A 13974-nucleotide genomic window follows, 5' to 3' on the forward strand; every position below is an offset into this window, starting at 1 on the left:
CACACCCACCAAGTACTCACCTGAAAGCGACATTGATCGGCAGCACCTGCCGCTGGGGGTTGCTCATGATGCAGTGGTGCGCGAGCAGGTCTATCATCCAGGGGGTCAGCGGTTCGAGGCCCGAGTGACGGGCGCACATGTCGCGCAGTAGGCGGATCAGTACCTGGAGAGAGGGGGGAAAAGATTCTATATATGATTTCTTTTTATGTGATATCTGTAAAACACATACATTTTTTTTATGTTATAGCGGGCAACTGAGCTGATGATTTGCCGAATGGTAAGCGATCACCACCGCCCATGAACAGAGCAGATGTAGTGCCTCTGCGAATGCGTTGTTCAGTACAATTTTTCAAAATCCTTACTTGGCGGATGCTTACTATGATGAATCTATATATCTCATGGATGCTAAATTTCAACCCCAATTGGTTCATTAGTTTGAAGTGTGCGTTGATAATATTATTACTAGTTTTTGAGCATGGCTTCACACGCGTTACATTTGAAATAAAACCATCCTTCTTTCTCCTCTTCTACTTCTTCCCCTTGAATCGCTCTATCTAATTAAAAAAACTGCCAAATCTGTTGTCTAATTTTAAAGATATAAGCATAAAGACACACGGGAAGACGGAAAGCGGCTTTGTTTTATACTATGTAAGGGAAGATTTCGTCTACCACATACGCCCGGTCGATAAGGTCCACCCCGCATACCTTAATCGACGAGTGGTGGGCGTTCTCCTCAAACCACCGGCTGTGTCTGATGGCCGCCAAGTGACTGCTGATCACCTTGTAGTCCAAATGCACCTGCGGAACGAAATAACATTAATCAATTAATAGATATTATTGTGAGATGATACGACAGATGCTGGCCTGTCTCTGCGGCCATAAGTTGGAAAACCAGCCCATATTAGAAAATAAAAAAAGCCATTAAAACATCAATCTTACAATAAAATCATGTAGTTTCTGAATATTAAAAATCTTTTTAAAAAGAAGCCAGCTCCAACTACCTCAGGTGCAGGTGTCAAAAAAAATGAGAAACAACCATCCCATTCGACTTTCCTCAGCTACTACTGCGGTTATGACAAATAAAAAAAGATTCAAAATTGAGAAGAAAACCTCCGCCTCCAGCTACCTCCGCATCTAGAGCAGCTCTGTTACCGACTGTGATAAAAAAACTACTTTGAAACTCTACCATCCTCACTATGACAACTAAAAAGAAAAAATCCACCAAATTTAACAAAAGGTTCACCAGCACCAGCTTCCACGGTACCTGATACAGCACCTCTCCTTTTCCACACTTTTTCACTCATCAAAACAAAAAAAAAAAGGAGAAACCCTCCAGCAGCTCACCTCCGGCTCCAGCTTCCTGAGGTTCTGGTGCAGCGTGGTGACGAGCACGCGCACGGCGCTGCTGGCCTGCGCGCCGCCGCCCGTGCTCACGGTGAAGCCGCGCTCATGGCACGCGCTGCCCGCGTTGCCGAGCCCCTCCGCGCGCATCAGCTTGTTCAGCTCCTCGCTCACCTGCGGGTTGAGGGTCATTATCATCATCATCAGCCCATATATGTTCCCACTGCTGGGACACAGGCCTCCTATGAGGGTTCAGGCCATAATCCACCACGCTGGCCAAGTGCGGGTGGCAGATGTCACATGTCGTCGAACTTTTTGATTCTCGGACATGCCGGTTTCCTCACGATGTTTTCCTTCACCGTTTTAAGTAAGTTTGTAAGTTTTCTTTTTTTTCTTTGATACGCCATCATCGAGGATCAATGGAGCTGGCGAGTCGCGTGATGGTAAGTGATCGCCACCGCCCGTGGACATTCGCAGAGGTAGTGCTTAAGGGGTAGTGTTTAAGGGGAATAAGATAAGGATTGGCTGGAAAGAAGGAATGGACTTGGAAGGGTGAGGTGAAGGGATGGAACCTCAGAAAACGGCAAGGGTTTGTGAATTTGTCATATAGTATGCATCCATTTCTGTGTTTTAACGCGCCGTGACATACCGTCGAACGGAGCATTCCATATGACGAAGCTCAATTCAGAGTGAGAGCTAAAACGATGACATGCTATGAAATAAAGTTTTTCTCTTTTCATCAATTCTTATGGCTTTATTAGATAGAATGTGTTTTTAGAGCATCAGAGTGCTAATCTGACCAAGGCTTTTTTAAACCAATTTATTATTCCAACTTTCCAGCTATCTATGTACCAAATTTAATTGCAATTGGTTCATTAGTTTTTGCGTGAAAGCGTACCATATACACATACACATACATCCATCCTCACAAAGTTTCGCATTTACTATATTAATAGTATTTAACATGACAATACCTTATTCGACAGTCCTTCAACAGCCTCTTTGGTGGGTAGCGTCTTCATGATGACTACTATATCGGCTACATTCTTGCCCGCCATCATCGTGCCTTTCTTGTATGAACCAACTTGTCTCACCTCTTCCAATTGCTTAAAAAAAACAGACATAGCAAATAAATACATTCAAAATCTGTTATAATGACATCAAAGGGACTTCTCATATTTAGTCGTACAAAAACCGATTGTCGTAACAGCCGATGATGTTGTTATGTTGATAATTCAGCTGGGACCATAGATTTTGGTCATTTTAAACGATATGTTGTTATAAATGATGTTGTTGTAAACAGTTTTGACTGTATTATAATACTTCAAGAAGTTTTTCAGTTCTAATAAAATTTTATATTTATACAGAAACAAGCTTCTCAGTTTTTATAGTAATGAAATGGATTTAAAAAAAAATTCAAGTAATTAGGTTTTTATATGTTACACCAATTACCTATTCCACTCACTACATATATGTAATTATTAGACATATCTCATTGAAATGCTTTATAAAGGCAATACTACATTTAGGCAATAATAAAGCATGTTCAAATACCTCAACATCAATCTTTTTCTATCTTAAAAAAATTCTCACTTCAAATACATAGAGTTCACATATATAAAATGAAATGCACAAATGTGGAGGTAGGAAGGTGAAATTCCTCAATCGAAAAAGCTTTGACCAGTCTACTCAATTAGCCGGCCTGTTGGCCCCAATTGGATGACGTTTGATGCCTCTGTAGTGAGCAAAATGCGCATGCTTATATTACACATATGCGCAATTCAGAAATGTGTAGCAGCATAAACCTGGTTGTAAAATACTTACACAAGCAGCAAAGTCCCCAGGCGCGACCACTATATTGTCCAATACTGTCTGCAACTTGGTCACAAGGCTGAGTACAGCTGCCTGCTCGGCTGGCGTGGGGCAGAGCTCCGCATGCCTCTTCAATAATGCCTGAAATTATTGTATAATTATCATTGACTAGCTTTTCGCTCCTGCTTTGCCTGTGGTATGTATAGCCTGAACAAAGATTTTGTGAATTCGATCCAGTGTTTTTTGTGTGAAAACATTACAAATATACAAAAGTTTTCTCATTATAAAATTTGTGTTATCAAATAGTACTTCAACTAACAAAATGATAAAAACAAATGGAAACAATATATTAATTGGTATATATTCAATGGATCAAAGTTGTCATGTAATCCTGTCTATACCAGAGCGGTCAATGCATATTCTGTTTATAATAATAAAACAAACACAATAATATGAGATAAATTATACCTGCGTCAAAGCAGTGTCGTCAGGAGCGGGTTTGCATCGTGGAAATGCCGGTTCTGCAAGAATCAGGTCAAATGGAGGCCGGAGCATCATAACCCTCGGTCTGCTGAAGGGCGGACGCCCCATTCCACCCCTACCAGGCATTCCGCGGCCTCTGCCAGATCCTCTTACCATTTCATAAAACTTTATCGGATAATTTTGTTAAAACCACTTTCACTAAATTCGAAATATTATTTTTCACGATGTTAGACAGTTCTAGAATATATTTTAATTCCTACAGTAATAAATTTTTGTTTTTTTATGGATGCGTGTATAAAATTACAAATATACGAAATGTTAAACATAAATTCGCGAACAAACCGACGCCATCCAAAACATTTACATTTAAGGTTATGCACAGATTAATAATAAAATGTCAAGTACTTTTCATTTTCTGAAGATAAATTATATATTTAGCAAAGCGGCATTAACTTTATAAGATAAACTTTAAAATCTGTAGAAAAGATAAGCTTGTGATTTCGATGGATTTGTTTTGAAGACCATTGATGTCAATTTATTTGAAACATAATTTCAATGCTTTTGATTTTCAGCTTCTTTCATTATCCGATTACAGCTTGTTTGACATTTCATTTTTGACATTTAAAAATTCGATAACAAAATGACGTGGAGTATCAGGTTAGAAGTTTGTTTTACCTCGTATTTACAAATATTTTAAGAGAAATAAATAGTAAATGCATATAATATAACAGCCAGCATAATAAGCTAACCAAAATGATTGAGATATCCGACACCCAGAGTGAGTATACTAATGTTTTTACAATGCTACGATATCTTGCTACATTTACACAATTTTTACGTTTTAATCGGTAATTTATCAATGATTAAGTGTTATAACGTCTCTTTGACATGTAATTTAAAACCTAATTGCTATTCTCTATACTTTACGGACTTTGTCCTTATTTATTTCTAAAATTTGCATTTATTAGATTTTACTATTATGCACTGCTTCTATTTATTAAATGAGTAACGAAAACTAAACATAATTATTATCATTTACATAATCCTGTGTCCATTAACTGATTTTGAACAGTATTGTTTGGCAGTTGCACTAAGACAAAGATTAATATTTTTATTAAATAAACATATAAAACTTGTTTTTAAATTTAATAGAACACAAGTCGTAGAAAATCAAATATTGTGCAATACAAAAGAAAAGACTAAATGTATGACATTAAAATAAACTTGAATATTAAAACACACCTGGTTATACACACTTAATATTGCATCTTTATTAGGAATTGGTTAATAACAACAAAATGATATTTGACATCTTTGCCTTATTAGATATTCAAAGCCTTTGAATGCTTAATCATTATATGTTATCATGTTTCTAAACTGACATGCAAAGAGATTATTGCCAACAGAATAGCAAAAAGAGGAGGTATTTAAAGGCCTAATGTTAACCAATTCCATCCGCACCATCTGGATGGTTGGCGGTCCACCACCATACATTTCACCCGCAACTTCTTTCCACATATGGTGAAGCTTGGGAATGATTTACCAGTTAAGGTGTTCCCGAACAATTATGACATTGGGGCCTTCAAGAAAAGAGCTTATATGTCCCTGAAAGGCCGGCAAAGCACTTGCAACACCTCTAGTGTTGCAAGTGTTTATGGGCAGAGGTGACCACTTAACATCAGGTGGCCCACCTGCTCCTTTGCTTGCTCTGCCATAAAAATAAAATGTATAGATGTGACATGTTATGCCGATGTTTAGTTCCTCCACATGTTTGTTTCTTCATAATGGTATTCGTTCTGTAGTGTTGAATTAATATTATTCTCCATTTCAGAGATCGGTGTTGGGCTCGCTGGATTCGGAATGACGTTCCTTTTCCTCGGTGTATTATTATTGTTTGATAAAGGCCTACTGGCCATTGGTAATGTGAGTATATCATTATTTTTTCGACATATTTCTTTGATGTATCACACTAGTATTATAAATGTGAAAGTTTGTTTGTTTGGATGTTTGTCCGTCAATCACTTTGAAAGTATGGAATGAATTTTGTTGAAATTAAGTGTACAGATAAGGTATGACTTGGGTGATAGGATACTTTTTATCCCGATTAAATGCTCCCTCGGGATAAAATGGGAATCTTGATATACGGACGGAGCTGGGACGAGCATCTGTTATCATATAGCTTTAATTCTTTACCCTTGAATATGTATACAATTTCTGAGTGCTGTAGGCTATACATATATATACCACGGCTGTAGCTTGGGTGTACCATTATTGTTTTTCACGCCAAGTTCCTGTGAAGGTGTGAGCTGGAAGAATTCATGGCGAAGCGTGCTCAATTCTCACACTAAACCAGCTATTGATCAGCTGGGAAGTGCTTGGGGACATCACCCATTCACACTACACTTGACGATAAGTTAAGATGTAGCTTAAGATGGAGCGAGCTTCTCTAGAAGGTTCTTGTACACTATAAGCTTGATGACTCCAATATTGTATGTGTCGGAAAACAAGGAAAAAGGAACCTATCATCTATATTTAACCGTGATAGGCTGTTAAACTACTCAACCGATTTTAATCAAATCTGCACACTATGTGCAGTTTAATCCGACTGAATAGAGAGGATACTTTTTATTATTCCATGAAGGCAAATGATTATCCGGACGGAGCCAGGGCGTAGTTTATGTATAGATTGTTTTCAGATTCTATTCATAAGTGGACTGGCATGTGTGATCGGGCTGCAAAGGACCTTCTTCTTTTTCTTTCAAAGGCACAAAATAAAAGCATCGGTCGCTTTTTTTGGGGGGATTATTGTTGTGCTCCTCGGTTGGCCCATGTTTGGTATGATAGCTGAGATCTATGGGTTTCTATTATTATTCAGGTAAGTAACTGTGTGTTGTTCATAATATGACATTTGTTTATTTATGCAGATGAAAAAGTCATCTTCTTATTTGGTGACCTCTATTGCTTTCTTTCTTTTGTTTATGTGTGTGTATATTACCATAATAAACGTGTCTTCTTTCTCTCTAGAAGCATTTTTAAATCGTCAAAACATAGTTCTACCACTTACCACCGATTTAGAGAGAAGTCGTTTTAAATTTTAAGATTTTTAAGGGTACCTTTTAACCAAAAACACATTTATTTATTATTATTTATTCACATGCCTTAAGAGCATATGTCAGTTGCAGGTTTTTAATAAGTTATTTAAATTGAACCAACGGTTTTTGTATGAAAACATTTTTGATACTAACTAATATTACTATATAACTGTTGGAATAATATATATGTTTGAGACGCGGAGACGGTACGGATCGCTTGTTCTTTATTGAAACACAGTTAAATGTTTCAAAATTTATATAGAGTGTATAATCATCACTACATAGTATAAAACAAAGTTGCGCTTTCTCTGTCCCTATGTGTGCTTAAATCTTTAAAACTAGGCTACTGATTTTGATGGTTTTTTTTAATGGAGAGAGTGATTGATGAGGCAGGTTTATATGTTAGTAATAACATCTATTAACTAGAAGATTTATAAAGCATTTCAATGCTATAGAACTAAAAATTAAATCTATTAAACTACTCAGAATTCAACGCGTGCGAAGCCGTGGGCAAAAGCTAGTTAATCATATGCAATAATGGTCTAAGCTAATATTTTAAAAGAGGAAATGAGGTGGATGTTGATGTTTTTTTGTTTCAGGGGTTTCTTGCCAGCGGCCATTAATTTCCTGAGAATGGTGCCAGTATTAGGGTCTCTTCTTAACCTACCTATAATAAGAGGGGTAATGTATTTTTTTATTTGTATGTATCATATGGAAGATTTATTAAAAAAAGCTAAAAACTTAATCTGTTCTAATATTCCGGATGAGGAAGTATGTTTGAAAGCGCTTTTGATGCAATGTACGTTTGAGAAAGTTGGGGACGAAAATCTATATGTGAATGATTTTTACATAAGATTTTTTTGCTGAAACTAGCATTTTTTTTAAATTTATTAGAATTGCTATTATTTAAAACATTTTATCATAAAACAGCAATAATTATAGTTGAGATTAAACTAGTATTTCAATTAATGTCATAATTATTCATCATATAAAAAGAGAATTTTAATATAAAGTTATTATTAACATTCCACAATAAATTATAATTTTTAAAAACATTGTTTTTACTTGCTGTTGAAGTTTGCCAGTAACACAGTATGTTTTTTTTTTTCAGATCGTTGACAGGATAGCTGGTGACACTGGCCGAAATATGGTATGATAATGTTGCCATACCAAAAGACTATTAGTGTATATTTTATCTGTGAAAGTGGATGCGTGTTAAATATATTTTTAATTGTGTACAAGTTTTTTTAATTTGAAAATAAAACCTAAGGTCTTGTATATTTTGTTATGTGTCCTTTTCTACTTGCGTATTTTATATACTTTTGTTATGTATTTTTATTTTATGTCACATCTAGCTGTCCCACCAAACACATTCTAACCGAAAACCATAAGGGTTTATAATTATAGTCGGGGTTATAATTAATTCTTATCTATAAAAAAAGGTAGCCGACATCCCTGGGGGTGTGGGGGAGGTACCGATACATTGCAAAATAGGACCAAATGACTATTTCCTTTCAAACAAAAAGAATCACGTCAATTGGTGGAAAACAAATCGATTTATTCAAGTTAAAGCCACAAAATACAGTCGAATTGAGATCCGCCTTCGTTTTTGGGACGTTTGGACGTTTTTGGACGAAAATTGTTAACCTACATAGGCCTAGCGAATATACGCAAAAAATATTATTATAGCGATACATTTCTGAATCACGCAAGCGAAATTTTCTAGCTACAGAAGTATATATATACAACTTTCCAACCTTATTTAATTAGAGCTTTACAGGCAGGCTAGTCGAGTAAACTGGTAGAAGTCCTCCCTTTTATGTTCATTTCATGTGAGAAATTCCACTTTCCTTCGAGGATATCAAATATGTTACGATTAAAGACCGAAAATGTTTATAGAGCGAAAACATAGCCCATGAGTTTTGGTTATTGTCATGGCATAAAAGGTCGAAACTTCATGTTATGGCTCTAATGACAACCTCGACGCATTGTGACAATCGCAGAAAGAAAGGAAATACAGTTATTGAAAGGACAAATTGCATAAATGAGCAAACAGAACCAAAAAAAGAGCAATTCAACGAATAAGAAGATATGAAATATAAAAAAAATTGTACGGTTAGAGCGTCCCTGAAAAAGGGAAGCCAACTCAGCTCAATCCTGCTGCAGTGATGCTCATACAGCGCTGGTTTTCAGTGGCCCCTAGACATTGTCATGACTGACAAGAACGTAACGAAAATCGTATTCTGACTGACACGCTATCGACTACGACGTGCTGTATGTATTGCCAAATACAGTAAAACCAGACACGAAATCGTCGAATTCTAACAAGCACCCCTTATGGGGTTTTAGTTGGCAGGAATCCGACATAAACCACGGCTTTTTCCCCGGGGACTATGCAAGATTTCCCCCCTGTAAAAATGACGTACAACCGCGTAAATAGACTTCAATTGATGATGATTATATTGATAGAAGTTTATCCGGGCAAAGCAAGGTGTACTTGTTATATGAATCTTTTCAACAAAAGATGTCGCATTTGTGTTCAAAACTTAAAGATTGCTTCATTATTTTGTGTTTCTTTGTGTATGATGATTTTATTTATTACTGTATATTTTCCACTAGGTTGTATTATTGTATATAATTTTTTTTTTTTGCGTCACAACGTAGCGACTTTATGATATGATTGCGTCTGGGGATTGTGAGGATGATAGAGAGTGACGGGGTACGTTTTTTGCGCAAATTCACGCGGACAAAGCCGCGAGCGGAATGCTAGTTCGAGTATAGTTATATGAAATGAAATTATCCCTCATACGTACCTACTTTCGTACTAACGTAGCATTATTAATAAGAAACTATGTTTTTAGGATGGACCATCATAAAGCGGTACCGGCAATGGAGAAAAATTACTTATTAAATCAAAATACAAAATAGCTGCATGTCTTTTATTTCTTTGCATTATTATGCATTATTTTCTTACTATCAACACGCACTACAAAAAAAAAAGATAAAAACGTATCCTATGTGTCCATGGCCTAAAAAGAAATAAAGAAAAACAGAACCGTTGACAGCTGCGCGTCGATATTTTAGATGGCAGCACACGTCCTGTCAAACGTAGCTCAGTTACCGCCCGTCCCCGGGCGAACGTAAAAGGGCGCGAGGTTGTCGTCGTTTCGATCGATAGCGTCGACGGCGGATTGAAAAACAATATCGTAATAACCACTTACGCTACTTACTGTTACGCCATGAATAAAAAATGCCCAATTAATTCCTTTTAGCGTTATAAATGCAATCGATAGCGCTTAATCATTGCAAATTACGGACTATCCTGTGTAACAGATTGGAGTGGGAAGGGCTACGATAGATTCATAATGTCGCACAATAATTAATATGTAATTCAAATCCTGCGAGATGAGTGAATTTTTAATTTTTATTCGCGTTTAACGTAAACTGGGGTGTTGTGTGATTTGGGAATATACTTCTAGCTGTATTGTTGTGAGTATACGATATTTTTGTGTAGTTATATGTTTTTTCTGTGTGTAATTGTTTGATATAATACATAATGAATAATTAATTATTAAAAATCTTAATACATGAGTGCTTGCTTGTGTTATGATTTGCTTTTTGTTGCTTTAATGTTTTATTTGTTTTATCGTTGAAAATAATTTATATTTCATTTTGCTTTGTTTATATTTCTGTGTGTGCTGTATTTTACTAAATTAAAATAATTATACCCTAATTGTTTTAAATAACGCCTTTATTTATGTAATTATGTGTTTTTTTTTGTCAATGTAGGTTTATTAACTGTAAATACGCTAATCGGTTTATTTAAATTAATCAATTAAATAGGTATTATATGGGAATATCTGAAAAGTAAAGACTGTTATAGTGTTGAAGCAATAACCAAGTATTTGATGTTAGGTAACTACTCAAATGTTTGTTTAGAAGTCGTATACTGAATTTCAATAGATGCTTCCACATTCGCATACGATTTCCTCTCAATTTGTTGTTGAAAGGAAAACAAACGTGCCATTTATTCGATTTAAAAGAGTTTTTGAACCAATTGTCAATAGTATCTTGAAGAATAAATTGTTGATCATAGAATTGCCATTAATTAAACATATACCTACTCATATCTTATATTTTATCTCTCGTTATAAATGCGAAAGTAACCCATTCTGTCTCTTATTTATGCCTAAACCACTGTACCAAATTGGATAAAATTTGGTAGAAGGTTAGATTGTAACACGAAAAAGGACATAGAATAGCTTTTAACCCACAAATACCATAAAAACCGAAACTATGTTGGGAAAACCCCAGACGGTATTTTCCATTGAATACGCGGTCGAAACCGCGTGTAGAAAGCTAGTGTTATATTCTAGGAAGTAGAGACATAAGATGTTATTTATATATAATCTGTGGATTACTTGTAAATAAATTAAATCACACATTATACGATACAATTATTATACACAATAGGACTATCCGGGCGGAACCGGAGGGGGTAAGTGGGAAGGTCTATTAAAGACAAAACTAATTGATTGATTTCTAATCAATAATATACAATTACTAGCTTTCCGCCCCAGCTTCGCCTGTGGTACATGTATAGCCTATAGCCTCAATAAATGGCCTACCTAACACTAAAAGAATTTTTCAAATCAGACCAGTAGTTCCTGAGATTAGTGCGCTCAAACAAACAAACAAACTCTTCAGCTTTATAATATTAGTATAGATATGATGTTTTTTGTGGGCAAAATCAAGAGATCCATAAGGAAGGAGATAAAATATAATTAATCAAAATAAAAATAAGGAATATTGTCTTACAAACTCAATATTGCATAATACAATATCATATTAAAACTATTATTTAATAATACTCTGTTACGTTTTTTGTTTTATTCTGGAAAACAACACAAGTATCACATATCTTTTTTAAGTGGGGAAATCTTGCATAAGATACCCACTTCACTCAAGGAAAATACCATGGTTTATGTCAAATGGGGACGAACAAAAAAAAAAAGTCCGGTCTGTCAGGACACAGATAGCTGATCACCTACTTTGTCAAAGAAAATCGATCTGTGAAACAGATATACATCATCTGCCCCATACCCCAGTAGAGGGCACGGGACTTCACTTTGTTATGTCAAATGTTTACTGATTAAAATTCCACCGACAGACAGTCGTGCTGCTTTAGACGGGATCTGCGATCATTTATTTATTTATTTATTTATAATAATTAAAACTGTTTTACACCAATAACATTAATTATCAATTTTTACATCATATAACATCTCAATTAAATTTATAAATAATATATATGACACAATTACTATTAAATACATTACATAATTACAAAAAATCATGGATCACTTTCGTAATCTGCCGCATGTCCCGCCCCATTTCACATGCCTACATATTATGCAGAACATTCTAAACGCTTAGGAATTAAAGATTTTTAACGGATTTTAAATGCGATTTATTCATTACATTAATTTCTAATGTGATTTTTTTACTATCTCTTTTTTGCCCTTTAAGCACGCGTCTTGAATCATGAAATCACCTCACGTAATAAAATTTATAGAAAAAAATGTTATTTTGAAATCGGGGTCTGAGAGACCCACCAGGCATACAGTGTAACTTATGCCCACCAGGCATGCCAAGGGTTATAAAGTCTTTAATTCCAACAACACAAGAAATTACTATATTTTGAACGCTTTTCCCGAGATGAACATTTTGACTCTACACTAGAAGATCACCAGATATGATATATCATGTGGAGGACTATAAAATCAGAAAGCATGAGTCAAGAATGTCGATTCGAACCGCTTTGTCCGTGGTACATGAAATATCCACTATAAAATCAATTTGTGACAAACAACGGAAAGGCTATATCCTTCTAATCAACGCGAAAGTTTGTAATTTTGATTGTATGGATGATTGTTAAGTAGTGGTGGCTCAGTAGTGAGAACCTCGGACTTCAATAAGTCGGGGTTCGAGACCGGGCGAGCGTGCAGGAAATAAATTGATTTTTCAATTTATCTGCGCATGTGGATAACATCACCACTGCTTAAACGGTGAAGGAAAACATCGTGAGGAAACCGGCATGTCCAAGAATCAAAAGTTCGACGACATGTGACATCTGCCAACCCGCACTTGGCCAGCGTGGTGGATTATGGCCTGAACCCTCATAGGAGGCCTGTGTCCCAGCAGTGGGAACATATATGGGCTGATGATGATGATGATGATGATGATGATGGATACTTGTTACTTTTTCACGCAAAAACAGCGTATCGTATGAAACTTGGTACAGAGATAGATAGATATTGTCTGGATTAGCACATAGGTTACTTTTTACTCGGGTACAGCTAGTAGAAAATATAATACAAGATTTAAATTCTGTTTTGAGACATCTAATAGGACGTTACGGAATGGAGCGGTATAATATGGCGCTAGCCAGAGCAACGCTGTCGGGTAACACGTGACACGTAAGTGACGATTACAACTTCGAGTGACTCAATTCCAAATGGTCCCATCCTAAGCACAGGATATGTAGCTTTTGCGCCATTTTCAATTTTTGCATCTGGTTGCTTCCCAGGACTCTTAGATAAAGTTTCATCCGTTCCTATACTGAAGTAATCTTTGACTCTTGAATATTTTTAAAAGGAATTTTAAATTGAACTTCCAGTTCTAAAGCAGAGGATCTTAAACTTTACCAAGTGTATCACTTAACAATTCTTTATCCCTAACTTTAAATACTCCTGTTTATCTGACCGCCTTTTTCGTTACTGTTGTTGTTTGTTTAAATATTTATCGTGTATGGTTGCCTAGAAAAGATGACGTAGTCTTAAGACGGTTCATTTAAATTGTTGATGGTGAGCAGGGATAGACTAAAAATTTATGATGCTATTGTTCTTTATTACAAGTCGAACAAGAACTGAATTTCACATATACTTTTCGCTTTATATAGCACTAGCTGTTCGCCCCGGCCTCGCCCGTGGTACATATATAGTCTATGCTACTCGTGGATAATGTAGCTTTCGAATGGTGAAAGAATTTTTAAAATCGGTCCAGTAGTTTTTGAGCCTATTCATTACAACAAAACAAACAAAGTTTTCCTCTTTATAATATTAGTGTAGATGTTGTGGCACGCACCACCGTACTTATGTTTAAAAATGTATAGACTACAGGCCCATATAGAAAAAATTACGGGTCATTTGAACCACCAGGTGACCTAGCTAGAACGATATAAGAG

At 35.8% G+C, this 13974-nt stretch overlaps 3 protein-coding genes across 3 annotated transcripts in view; 2 read left to right on the forward strand and 1 right to left on the reverse strand.

The window, feature by feature from the left end:
- Nucleotides 1-4013, reverse strand: part of LOC119838993 (interleukin enhancer-binding factor 2 homolog) — a 6833-nt gene extending 2820 nt beyond the window's left edge. The window contains exons 1-6 of the mRNA XM_038365161.1: nt 3622-4013; nt 3166-3294; nt 2316-2447; nt 1345-1515; nt 706-798; nt 21-163 (exon numbers count right to left, since the gene is read on the reverse strand). Coding sequence (XP_038221089.1) covers nt 21-163; nt 706-798; nt 1345-1515; nt 2316-2447; nt 3166-3294; nt 3622-3792 — 839 coding nt within the window. The 5' untranslated portion in view covers nt 3793-4013. The remainder of the gene's footprint in view (nt 1-20; nt 164-705; nt 799-1344; nt 1516-2315; nt 2448-3165; nt 3295-3621) is intronic.
- A 240-nt stretch (nt 4014-4253) lies between these two features.
- LOC119838998 (vesicle transport protein GOT1B) lies at nt 4254-7966 on the forward strand. Its single transcript, XM_038365167.1, has 5 exons — nt 4254-4414; nt 5468-5559; nt 6333-6511; nt 7328-7409; nt 7840-7966. Exons 1-5 carry the CDS (start codon nt 4390-4392, stop codon nt 7882-7884), a joined length of 423 nt encoding a protein of 140 aa, XP_038221095.1. The 5' UTR covers nt 4254-4389; the 3' UTR covers nt 7885-7966.
- Nucleotides 7967-9849: 1883 nt separating this feature from the next.
- The window catches only part of LOC119838996 (Kv channel-interacting protein 1), a 49685-nt gene continuing 45560 nt past the window's right edge, over nt 9850-13974 (forward strand). Inside the window, exon 1 of the mRNA XM_038365165.1 lies at nt 9850-10217. The gene's annotated coding sequence lies outside the window, so the exon portion shown is untranslated. The remainder of the gene's footprint in view (nt 10218-13974) is intronic.

The sequence above is a fragment of the Zerene cesonia genome, unplaced genomic scaffold, assembly GCF_012273895.1.
Source record: "Zerene cesonia ecotype Mississippi unplaced genomic scaffold, Zerene_cesonia_1.1 Zces_u007, whole genome shotgun sequence".
Lineage (NCBI taxonomy): Eukaryota > Metazoa > Arthropoda > Insecta > Lepidoptera > Pieridae > Zerene > Zerene cesonia.